The sequence below is a fragment of the Lepisma saccharinum genome, chromosome 30 (assembly GCF_977018435.1).
Source record: "Lepisma saccharinum chromosome 30, izLepSacc3.1, whole genome shotgun sequence".
Classification (NCBI taxonomy): domain Eukaryota; kingdom Metazoa; phylum Arthropoda; class Insecta; order Zygentoma; family Lepismatidae; genus Lepisma; species Lepisma saccharinum.
The window spans coordinates 9,869,299-9,882,414 of record NC_139258.1 but is presented as its reverse complement, the minus strand read 5'-3'; the positions used below and the strand labels follow the sequence as shown (position 1 = coordinate 9,882,414).

General features: G+C 40.5%; 1 protein-coding gene across 1 annotated transcript in view; it reads left to right on the top strand.

Moving 5' to 3' along the window:
* LOC145981836 (sphingomyelin phosphodiesterase-like) overlaps nt 1–13,116 on the top strand; it is a 66,660-nt gene that overhangs the window by 28,159 nt on the left and 25,385 nt on the right. The window contains exon 4 of the mRNA XM_083115277.1: nt 7,930–8,148. Within this exon, the coding sequence (XP_082971403.1) occupies nt 7,930–8,148 (219 nt within the window). The remainder of the gene's footprint in view (nt 1–7,929; nt 8,149–13,116) is intronic.

Genomic DNA, 13,116 nt, shown 5'->3' with positions numbered 1-13,116 from the left:
ATGGCGTCCCGCAGTCGGAACCCAAAGCCTTAGAACGCACGGCTACGGAGGAGGACTTATATTTGAAATACTGTAAATTAATTATAATATTCAGCGATATACCTTTTTTCCCTTAAAAATGTGCACAAAAGGGGTGCGACTTATGGCGGCAAATGTGGTAATTACTCGCTGAAAATAAGAATAATGACAATAAATAGGGCAACCAACTTTATGCTTTATGCAGCTGCAAATTATGCTTTTTCATTTTCTTAAATTATGCTTTATTATGCTTTTTCCTAAATTTTGCATCACTATGCTGTTTATTAAATTATACTTTATTATGCCTTTTATTTCACTCATTTCTATTACCATACACTTTTCATTTCACTCAATTTCTATTACATCATATTAAATAGGCATTGAAAAATGTAAGCATGAAACTATCAATAAAACAATCTTTTCCCATTAGAATTTAAGACAAAAAAATTTAAAAAAGGTAAAGTGCTCCCCTGTGCTTAGCACTACGCCATGAAGGCGTATAGGGGGTGTGGGGGTAACGCCCCACACTTTCTTGATCCGATCGTGAGTGGGGGTGATGTGATCAGCATCACGCCCCTGACCGCCTTTACCCCCCAGGGTTTCCCCCAGGTACCCATGTCATTCGACGCTGGGTGGGCCGCTTCCACCGTTAGAAAAGTTCCCGGATTTGAACCGGCCGGGGATCGAACCCGGGACCTTGAGCATGGTAGTCAGACGCGTTACCGACTGAGCCACCGCGGCCACTCAAAAAAATATATTTCAGAATTGAAAGACATTAAACTTAGAACACACAAATGGAAAATTCAAGTAATTTTAAAAACAACGTTTTATGCTAACTTCAAACAAATTCCTTTTCTTGTTTTCAATTTTCTTCTTCATTGTTGTCATCGCTGACGGCATCAGTGTTGCTGTTAGCTTCCCGATTGAAATCAAGCCGCAAGTGAGCTTCGAGATTTTCTTCTTTAAACGAAAACCTGCGTGGATTTAGAATCCAAGTGAGAGTGGAAAAGCTTCTCTCAAGCGTCTCGATCGAGATACCCAACTGTAACCCTCACTGTCCCAAGCGTCTCGATCGAGACGCTGTGTCAAGGTCGTAGTTTTTACGTTATAACTTTTCTATTTTTGGCTAGAATTTCGATTTTTTTTATATATATTGTTCCTAACACATGTATTTAACAGAAATGTTTCTTGCACCTTTTTTTTTCATGAAAATGTAGGTGAAAAGGCGGGAAAAGGGACTTCTCTTTTGCGTCTATTTCAAGGGAAAATATAAATTTCAAACATTTCAACAATTTTTTAAAATAATTTTTTGGGGTTTTCTCCCTTCCCCCTCCATATATACGCCAAATTTGCATAAATTTTGCATTTTGTGCGTTTTGACATTTTTTTCGGGGGGGCGGGGGGAAACGCCATTTTTTTAAGAAAAGTATTTTTGAGGGGATTTCCCCCCTTTCCCCTACATATGTACGCCGAATGTGCATAAATTATATATCGTCTGAATCTGTGATTCATTCTGCGTACAACGGTATATCTTTCATATCTCTAGGGCAGTGTTCCGCAACCTTTTTTTACTCACGGCACACCCCAGATGGCCTAGACTCAACACGGCACACCAAAATGTCTGTCCCCTCAAAATCATATGAATCTTAATATAATTACGAAATATTACGTCGTTATGTAATCAATTATTATTATTATCATTGTTGTTGTTATTATTATTATTATAAAACATGAATAGACTTATGCATTTATTAAAAATTTATTAACTTTAATTCACTGTAGAAAATACACATTTCTAATACTAATTTTAAAGTAAATACCTCTACTCATACCTTCAATGTGATACTTGAGCCTGCTTAGATGCACACAGACGGCTGATTCATGGCGGAATCGTTGACAGAGCAAGCCTCATTTCTTCATCGATGGATTTGAGTCTCTCTCTCTTTGATGTTTTAATTGCAGTCAACGTCGAGAAGCCCAGTTCACACAAATAAGTAGTTGAAAATGGTAAATACACATTAACTGCCATCTCGGAGATAGCCGGGTATTCACTGCTTATTGACAACCAAAATGTATCCAAAGCCACTTCGAAAAAGTTTAATTTCAATGTTGTGCTGTCTGCTTTCAAATCTGTCAGTTCCTCTTGTAAGCGTAAATTTTTCGGAAGATATTTCGAATCCATACTGAATGGATCACGGACCCAGTCAAAATCTTCAACGCTCTCTCCAAAATATTTTTTGAAAGTCTGCTGCAAGAATACTAAACGCTTCAATTTACTGGGAACCATAGCAGCATTACTGAGTTTTTCACCACACACAACACACTCAGGGATTGGGCATGTTTTGTCACCACACCAAAAGAAACCGTAAGATAAATAGTTATCTCTATATTGCCGGTGAACTACTTTCTGTTTCTTTTTTTCGGGCTCGATGGTTTCACTACTTGCACTCGAGGACGGACCACTCCGTACAAAGAACTTATCCATATCGAAAAAAGACAATAGTAAGACTGGTGTAGCAATCCAATATTCGCACTACTGCAGACCACAGCTGTGATAGAACTGAACTGAAATACTGTAATTGATGTCTGACAATGTGTGGGTCCTTCGGCGAAGGAAAAGAGCAATAAAGTTTAAGAAGCGCCGACAAACAGGCACAAAACAGCCAGCCGTACACAAAAGATGCAGTGTTAGAGTCCAGCGCAGATAATTCTGCCGTGCAATGCGCGACAGAACTAAAGAAGCAGTGTTGCTAATGGAGCAGATAGAAAAATCGCTGCGCTGCGCCGATGCACAGCTGTTACGTACAACAATAAAATTAGAGAATTCAGGTCTATCTAACGTTGAGTTTTAAACGTCATGCATTATACCAGGACTAGGATTAATATGTACTAACAAGTGACTATGTATGTAGCTACATACATATGGACTAAAAATTCGCAAAATATGAACTAACACATAAGTAAAATTACCAAAAATGCTGCAAAGAAGACTTCTTCATACGATTCCTTATTTGAGTGATTTCAAACAAAATAAAAAAATATATATATTATTTTTCATTGCATTAATGCACTGGTGGCGTTCTAACTTTTCACTCCCAAAACCCGTATACACTGGTATGGAACTGCAACGGCAGATAATAACATGCCAACGTGTTAAACCGCTACAATTGCACCATAACACTCCTCCTGAAGCAGTATTATTATTTCCTCTCTGAGATCGGCGACAGTCGGTTGCCTTTGTTGTACATTTACAAAGGATGCCGGCTTCCACAACAATAACAAGTACATATACTGCCACTAGACGATAAGCTGCGCGGCTTTTTCTTTTGTTATGAACCAGGGCCGGCGCTAGTCATTTTGCCTCCCTGGGAGGTGGCGGCAGATGCCGCTCTATTTCGACCCCCCCGGTCATTACGCAGCAACGGAAAATTGAAAATCAATATATTCCTAACTAAAACATCAAAATATAAAATAAATAATGAGACTTCTTATGCTATTTCAATACTATTCAGCGCAAAAGAATATCTCGCTCGATCACAGTTTTCAATAGGCTTATTTTTTTCTTCTCTTCAAATTTTGCCGCTCTGGGCGATGGGACGGTTCGCCCTCCCCTTCCGCCGGCCCTGCTATGAACTTGGTCACCCATCAAAGCATGGCAATTTTAACACAGAAAACAATATGTATCGCATTAAGCAGCAAAAATGACAGCCTCCTCTATGCAATTTCTACAAGAACACGTGCCGGAGCCAGAGTTGAAATGATGTTGGAGCCACATAATTTATTTATTTTGAATAATTCCAAAATTATGAAATATGAACAATTTGTTGCTGCTGTTCGCTGCTCTCTTGCCAAAATGCTTTATTGGGATGCTAACACCATGACTGGCTTCCTCCTTCATGAACTCGTGCACGTTGCTTAGAATTTCCCGAGCTTGGCTATGCAAGGTTTTTGATTTCAACTTCGACAGAACTGGAGGCATTATGGAATTTAACGTTCATTAGCAAACACACACTTTTACATAAACACACGCAATACACGCACACAACGTCAAACCGGTCAAATACTTAGTATAAAATAAAAATATGGTGCTTCCAATCCAACAAAACTCACCGCCACTTTACCTGCTTTCCCCTTCCGTGACAGAAATAGTGCTTCATTATTACAGTTGGCAACACTAGTTACTAGCTAGCCAATGAACATGCACTGCATAAAAGAAGCAACGACTACGCCGTGCTATATTGCCACATTGCCGTCCCTGCTGACCGGTGGGAACCGCGAGCTGGAGCGCTGTTCAATTGTTTTCAATGAAGTTTGCGCGAGTGTGTCCAGGAATGGAATGACAATATGGCAACAATAGCGAAGGTTTTCGAGCAGGGTAGAACACGTGATGCTAAGAGAGAGGGAGACGAAACGAAAATACGTTTCTACGCAACGGCAAATTTACGTGTGTGGCACTCTACTAACAAAGAACTCGCTTGAATAGCGGGCCGCTAAAAGGCTTGCTAAAAGTCTTACGCGGCTTTCTTTGCGGTGAACACAAAGCTTGAGGCCTGTAACCCATCAAACCGGCCCAATATTACAGGCGAGAATACATATAAGCTGAGCAAACTATAACAATATTGAGTAAATAAATTACATTTAATTTCTATGAAAATATAACAGTTATCAGCAAGAATAAACAAACACCTTCTTACTTAAAATCGACAATTAATTTCTTACAATATTACAATAGTAGGTAAAAGTTCGCGTCACACCTTTCACCTTGTGACGGCACACTAGTGTGCCGCGGCACACCGGTTGCGGAACACTGCTCTAGGGCATTTAGGTTCTGAGCTATAGTCATTTTGAAGCTGCATTTTGAAGCTTTCATCAGTGGCGTGCCCACCATTCCTTTTGGGGGTACAACTCAAGTTACATTGGTCATACGACAATAATGCAAATATTTTTCTGTTTCTTACATGCCAGCGATAATTTCTATGTGCATTTTGAACTTTTCATATCCTTTTTTTCGGGGGGGTGAAACCCCATTCTTAAAAAAAAAGTATTTTCAGGGGATTTCCCCCCTTTCCCCCTCCATATATACGCCGAATGTGCATAAATTATATATCGTCTGAATCTGTGATTCATTCTGCGTACAACGGTATATCGTTCATATCTCCAGGGCAAATAGTCTCTGAGCTAAAGTCATTTCAAGGTACCGCTGCATTTTGAAGCTTGAATCAGTGGCGTGCCGACCATTCCTTTTGGGATGTACAACTCAAGTTACATTGGTCATATGATAATAATGCAAATATTTTTGTGTTCCTTACATGTCAGCGATCATTTTCATGTGCATGTCGACACTGTCATGTACTTTTTTCGAGGCGGCGGGAGGGGGGCTAAAACCCTTTTTTTTTAAAAAAAAAAAAGTATTTTCAGGGGATTTCCCTTTCCCCCTCCATATATACGCCGAATTTGCATAAATTTCATATAGTCTGAATCTCTGGTTCATTCCGCGAACGGTATATCACTCATCTCTCTAGGGCAATTTGTCTCCGATCTACACTCATTTAATTGAAACTCTGCATTTTGCTGAAAATCGGCTCGGGACCAAGGGGGTTACATGTGAAAATGGCCTTGGGTACTCACTTGGCATCTTATTCAACTGTTTCCTCCAAAAGGAAAAGAGAGAAACGTTAGTAATTTCATCGTCTTTACACGATACATGCACAATCCTTCCAAAGGTATATCCACCTTTGAGAAACGTTTCAATTCTGTCTGTAACCCTTCTGCTAGCATATTTGGATTTGCGTGTCTGGTATCCAGGCTCCAAAACTCTCCTTCGGGTAAATGGGTTTTGTAACGTTGTTAAAAACTTTTCCTTTTGTAGAATATACAAGGCGTGGCTACAAAAAAACCTGACTGTTGCTACAAAATCTTTTATTGGTAATTTTGTACAATACGAACATTATCCCCTTCAAAGTACTCCCCTGCACTATTGATACACAGCTCCATACGAATCTTCCATTTCTGGAAGCAGTGCTGGAAATCATTTTCTGAAACCATGTTCATGACCTCCGTCGCTTTTGTTTTCACAGATTCTACGGTCGTAAATCTGGTTCCTTTCAGCGCTGATTTGACCTTTGGGAATAAAAAAAAGTCGCACGGAGCGAGATCCGCCGAATAGGGTGGATGTTTTAACACTGGGATCCTATGCTTGGCCAAAAAAGCCTTGAGTGACAATGTCGTGTGGACAGAAGCATTGCCCTGATGAAGAATCCATGACTTTCTTTTCCACAAATCAGGTCGTCGTCTTCTTACTCGCTCACGAAGGGTCGTCAGCACCGTAATTTAATAATGTTGGTTATTTTGCAATAGCTCGAATACTCAAGGACGATCTTTTCGAATCAATTCACCGACATTTGCAATGTTCGATTCCGTTTTCGACGTGCAAGGCCGTCCAGGACGCAGGTCGTCCGCGATAACTTCTCGTCCCTCTTTAAACCTTTGAAACCACTCAAACACTTGCGTGCGTGAGAAACACTCATCTCCGTATACCTCCTTCAACAAGCCTTCAAAGTTTCTGTGGCGGATTTTCAGAGTTTCATAAGAAACTTCACATTGATACGCTGTTCCACTTTCACACTTAACATTTTTCCCACGGAGCACAGATGTACGGTTTACTTCGTCCACAAGCTACAGCGGAACTGAGCGCCGCGCACCCTGGGAAATCACACAGTCGATAGGCAGGATATCACGTTATACACTCATGCACCGCTTGACCTTGACGCGCTTGTCGTTTGTCAACAGCAACATCAATCTGGTTTTTTCTAGCCACACCTCGTATTTCAAAAGATTTTCCTTGTGTGTTATACACATAGATACAGTTCTGAAATAGAAGGAATTACACATTATGCTTTATCCTTTATTTTCGTCAATTATGCTTTATTATGCTTATAAAATTAGCAAATTTGGAGATACAAGGGTTGATCAAATGAAAAGGTACAAAACGACACTGTCGCTGTAAATGAATACTTTATTCAAAGTATCCTCCATAGGCCTGAGCACATTGATCCCATTGACGAACGAGCCGAATGATTCCTTTTTCCCAGAATTCCTTTGGCCGTGACGCGACCCAGTCCTTCACAGCGTCCTTGAGTTCATCGTCCGAGGTGAAGCGCTTTCCTTTGAGATGCTTTTTCAGGGGACCAAACACATGGAAGTCACAGGGGGATAAGTCCGGACTGTAGGGCGGATGGTCTAGCTGCTCCCACTTGAACCTGGCCAGTTCCGCGTGTGTGACCCTGGAGACGCGTGGACGTGCATTATCATGGAGCAGAACCACACCCTCCGTGAGCAGCCCCGGTCGTTCGTCTTCCCCGTAAACGTTCACCATCCGGCGATGAATATCGGCCGGTTTAACACCTTCCGCTGTCAGAAAACGGATAATGCCTCGCTGCTCCTCAACAGTCGAATTTGCCAATGTTAACGCCATCCTGTCCGAACACGCACTGTGGCGTCACTTGGACGGCGCTCTGTATCGGAGCCTCTGCTCTCTCCTGCGCATGCGCGTTCCCCTGCATGCTCCGATGCCGCGTGGCGACTCCAATCGCACCCCTACATATCACGCTACGTTCTCCCATCGCGGCATCGGTATTATATAAACGATTCCGTTGTTACGACGTTTCGTACCTTTTCATTTGATCAACCCTTGTATATAGCGGTCACAATCAAGGATATGGTACCAACGATGGGTGAAAAATTCTATTATGTTTTTAATGCTTTTTATGCTTTGTGGTTGCCTTAATAATAAAGTACGTTCTCTTTTTCAACACTCCACGAAATATGGTAATCCTGAGTATGGACAATTCGCTGAATGCATGTAGACTGCATATCACTGTCTGCAGCACTAACCTTCCATCATCTCTGCAGGCGTCGCCGAAGATCCTGCAGCTGTCCGACGTCCACCTGGACGACCACTACCTGCCGGGGGGTAACGCCCTGTGCAACGAGGGGGTGTGCTGCAGGGACGACCAGGCGCCTCCTGCAAACGAGACGGCGGCTGCAGGCTTCTGGGGAGACTACAGGAACTGCGACTCTCCCTGGAGGGCGGTGGAGAACGTCCTGCAGGAGCCCGAGAAGGCGCATGAGGTGAGTGAGTCCTCACGGTGGCACCAAGTGACTGCCCGAAGCTGACGGTGTGTGTGTGTGTGTGTATGTATGTGTGTGTGTGTGTGTGTGTGTGTGTGTGTGTGTATATATCGCAGTGTTTGAAAGACAATAGTTCCTGTTTTGAGAAATTCTAATTCCAACTAGCTACTTTTAATAGTAACTGTAGCAGAGTTACTTTTTGCAATAGAAGTAGCACAGTGAGGCTAATCAGGACTGGACCTACAGTTTAAAGTGGGATCCGAACCGCTATGTGCCTACACCGGATATCGAACATGGAACCTGTTGATTACAAGGCAACGACATTACCACTACACCACCAGGGAAAGTGTTTAATGCATATCCATACATTATACAGGGTGTCCGGCTCAGACATAAGACAAAAGAGCATAATTTTGCAGAGAAACCCAATTTTATTACCAAAATGTAAATTTTGGTAGATAAACTCATGCATTTTTTTGTCCCAGCACCAGCACTTCACATAACCTCGATATGAGCCCCCCTGTGGCACGGCAGATGTTGAACAGATATTCCAATTCCGTCCAAGTATTCAATAGCATTGAAGGGTCACATTGTTAATCGACTGACGAATTCTGTTACGCAGATCTTCCAAGTTCTCGACGGGCATACTGTAGACTTGGTCCTTGATGAACTCCCAAAATAAAATGTCTAAGAGGGAAAGATCCGGCGAGCGCGGAGGCCAAGCAAGTGGTTTAGATCCTCTTCCTATCCATCTTCTAGGGAAATGCTCATCGAGAAATTCTCGTACAATGATAGCAAAATTTACCGGGCCTCCGTCTTGTTGGAAAATGGTTTCTGGAGGCATTTGAGGCACAGCGTAATGCTGAAGCATGACTAAATAATTCGTTAATCTCACTGTTTCTGCAGCAAAGAAGAACGGGTCTATTATCTTCTCTTTCATTAACCCACACCACACTCTCATAATTTCACGAAACTCATGAGGATTGTCACTTCTCCAAATACGGCAATTTTGCTTGTTAACTTTGCCATACGTGTGGAATGCAGCTTCATCAGAAAAGCACACCTTGTGCAGAAAAGCATTGTTGTTGTCAATTTCGGTTAACATTTTGCCCGAAAACGTCTGTCTTTTAAGTTTATTATCAGGATAAATTCGTTGATGTAACTGGATCTTGTACGCCCGTAGACGTAACCTTTTGTGCACAACGTCATTGATAGTAGACCGAGGAATGTTGAGCTCTAAACTTGCACGTCTTATTGATTTTCTTGGACTTCTTGTGAATGCAGTGCGAATCATTCAATGTTTTCCTCTGATACCTTCCGCTTCGCGTACTTCACGGCCACTGACACAACACTTCCAGTTTCTCTTAGTTGTTTATCCCACTTAGCAATACTCAAATAGGATGGAACATTGTCGTGACGTTGACGATTGAATTCACGCCGAAAAGCACGTTGAACAAGCTTCACAGATTTGTTTTCTGTCAGTGAAAGAGCGCACAACACTTTCTGCTGACCATCCGCTCCGCCATCTTGGAATTTATGCGTTAGAGTCCAGCGCAGATAATTCTGCCGTGCAATGCGCGACAGAACTAAAGAAGCAGTGTTGCTAATGGAGCAGATAGAAAAATCGCTGCGCTGCGCCGATGCACAGCTGTTACGTACAACAATAAAATTAGAGAATTCAGGTCTATCTAACGTTGAGTTTTAAACGTCATGCATTATACCAGGACTAGGATTAATATGTACTAACAAGTGACTATGTATGTAGCTACATACATATGGACTAAAAATTCGCAAAATATGAACTAACACATAAGTAAAATTACCAAAAATGCTGCAAAGAAGACTTCTTCATACGATTCCTTATTTGAGTGATTTCAAACAAAATAAAAAAATATATATATTATTTTTCATTGCATTAATGCACTGGTGGCGTTCTAACTTTTCACTCCCAAAACCCGTATACACTGGTATGGAACTGCAACGGCAGATAATAACATGCCAACGTGTTAAACCGCTACAATTGCACCATAACACTCCTCCTGAAGCAGTATTATTATTTCCTCTCTGAGATCGGCGACAGTCGGTTGCCTTTGTTGTACATTTACAAAGGATGCCGGCTTCCACAACAATAACAAGTACATATACTGCCACTAGACGATAAGCTGCGCGGCTTTTTCTTTTGTTATGAACCAGGGCCGGCGCTAGTCATTTTGCCTCCCTGGGAGGTGGCGGCAGATGCCGCTCTATTTCGACCCCCCCGGTCATTACGCAGCAACGGAAAATTGAAAATCAATATATTCCTAACTAAAACATCAAAATATAAAATAAATAATGAGACTTCTTATGCTATTTCAATACTATTCAGCGCAAAAGAATATCTCGCTCGATCACAGTTTTCAATAGGCTTATTTTTTTCTTCTCTTCAAATTTTGCCGCTCTGGGCGATGGGACGGTTCGCCCTCCCCTTCCGCCGGCCCTGCTATGAACTTGGTCGCCCATCAAAGCATGGCAATTTTAACACAGAAAACAATATGTATCGCATTAAGCAGCAAAAATGACAGCCTCCTCTATGCAATTTCTACAAGAACACGTGCCGGAGCCAGAGTTGAAATGATGTTGGAGCCACATAATTTATTTATTTTGAATAATTCCAAAATTATGAAATATGAACAATTTGTTGCTGCTGTTCGCTGCTCTCTTGCCAAAATGCTTTATTGGGATGCTAACACCATGACTGGCTTCCTCCTTCATGAACTCGTGCACGTTGCTTAGAATTTCCCGAGCTTGGCTATGCAAGGTTTTTGATTTCAACTTCGACAGAACTGGAGGCATTATGGAATTTAACGTTCATTAGCAAACACACACTTTTACATAAACACACGCAATACACGCACACAACGTCAAACCGGTCAAATACTTAGTATAAAATAAAAATATGGTGCTTCCAATCCAACAAAACTCACCGCCACTTTACCTGCTTTCCCCTTCCGTGACAGAAATAGTGCTTCATTATTACAGTTGGCAACACTAGTTACTAGCTAGCCAATGAACATGCACTGCATAAAAGAAGCAACGACTACGCCGTGCTATATTGCCACATTGCCGTCCCTGCTGACCGGTGGGAACCGCGAGCTGGAGCGCTGTTCAATTGTTTTCAATGAAGTTTGCGCGAGTGTGTCCAGGAATGGAATGACAATATGGCAACAATAGCGAAGGTTTTCGAGCAGGGTAGAACACGTGATGCTAAGAGAGAGGGAGACGAAACGAAAATACGTTTCTACGCAACGGCAAATTTACGTGTGTGGCACTCTACACGCGCATGCGCGTCACGTCAACTCGAAGTACTGGTGATTCTCGCAAATGGCCACAGTTGCCAGTCCCATACAAACAATAAGTTTCATTTGAAATTGAATGTTACTCTAAAGTTATACTGCTTTGTAATGTTAAGGGTATATGAGGAATCCATTGTCACAGTGAGACAATATTAAAGTAACTATTCTACTGATAGTTAAGAAACATTTTTCTTACAGTTTCTGTGCAATGAAATATGAAACTTAACACTGTTGATTAAACATAACGACGCTTGTAATACTTTCCCAGTTTTAAGTTAACACTGCCTCTTTACTTAATAAGAAATTTATTTTTATTTCTGTGAATTGTCAAGTTATGAAAAATAAATTATTTAAGACAAAGAGAGAAGGTAATTGACCTTTGAATATTCTAGTGGAGTTGAAGAGAAAATATAGCTGTTGAAGGAGAAGTTAATTGAATTTTGGTGTCACGCACGGGTGGGACACAATACAAAACACAAGTAAATCAAAAATGAAAAAAAAAATCTAACATTTTGTAAAATATCTTCTACGTTATAATTTAATTAAGTATAATACTTGATTTTTATGCATATGACACACAAGACAGTATAACCTTACAGCATTGCATTAAATTTTAAAAATTGAGGTTTCTCGTGGAATTCCCCATATATTATGGACAGAGAAGGAGACCTTGAAATAGGAATGCAGTTGCGACTTCCGATCGGGCAATGTGAGATATATATGTAAATATAATGAATGGTCATTCATCCAAAGCTGACTCTTTGTTCCATCATTATTTGTTGTAATAAAATTAAGACTTATATTATGTTACAATTAACGATTGTGTCTATGATGTTTGCAAGAAAATTCCCAGCAGAAAGTAACAATATCTTAGTTACATTTTGATCCAAATAACTGTAATTGTAGCTCAGTTACTGATATGTAGAATTATTTTCCTGTAGTTTACGGTTATTAGAAGCATAAAAAGAGTTTTTCTTTGTGACGTTTCAGGAGAACACACGCGCCCTTCATCACATTTATTTTCATTTTGACAAAAGATACAGTCATAACAATGGTTAGTAATTTTTTAAACAAAAAGAATCCGTTATATAATGGATGTTGTCAATGTTACAATTGTAATATAGCAACTTAACTGTGAAAAGAAGCAGTCTATTTTACTTTTATTTCACGAAGGGAGCGTGTGTTCTCCTGAAACGTCGCAAAGAAAAATTGTTTTCTTATGCTTGTAATAACCGTAAACTACAGGAAAATAATTCTACAATGCAAGCAATGCGTACATACAAGAAAAACTGATATGTAGGGCTAGGATTTTTATGACTTTGCATATTTTTTTTTGGTAAGAGTGATGTGTTCCCTAAATATATAGAAATTCATATTGTGTGGAAACTAATTCAATTAAGGTGCTTGTTAAGAGCATATTTTGGCATATTTGACCATTTCTGATTGATAGAACATATTTTGATAGATTTTCGGTTATATTCAGCATATTTTTGCATTTTCAAGAAATATACAATCATTTTCTCTTTTTTTTTTTTTGACTGTAGCAAAATCTTTTTCATTTTTATTTGAGAATTTACAGAAAGTATTCATTGTGGATTGCAACTCAGGGCCCATAAAGGGAACTAAAAATAGTTCG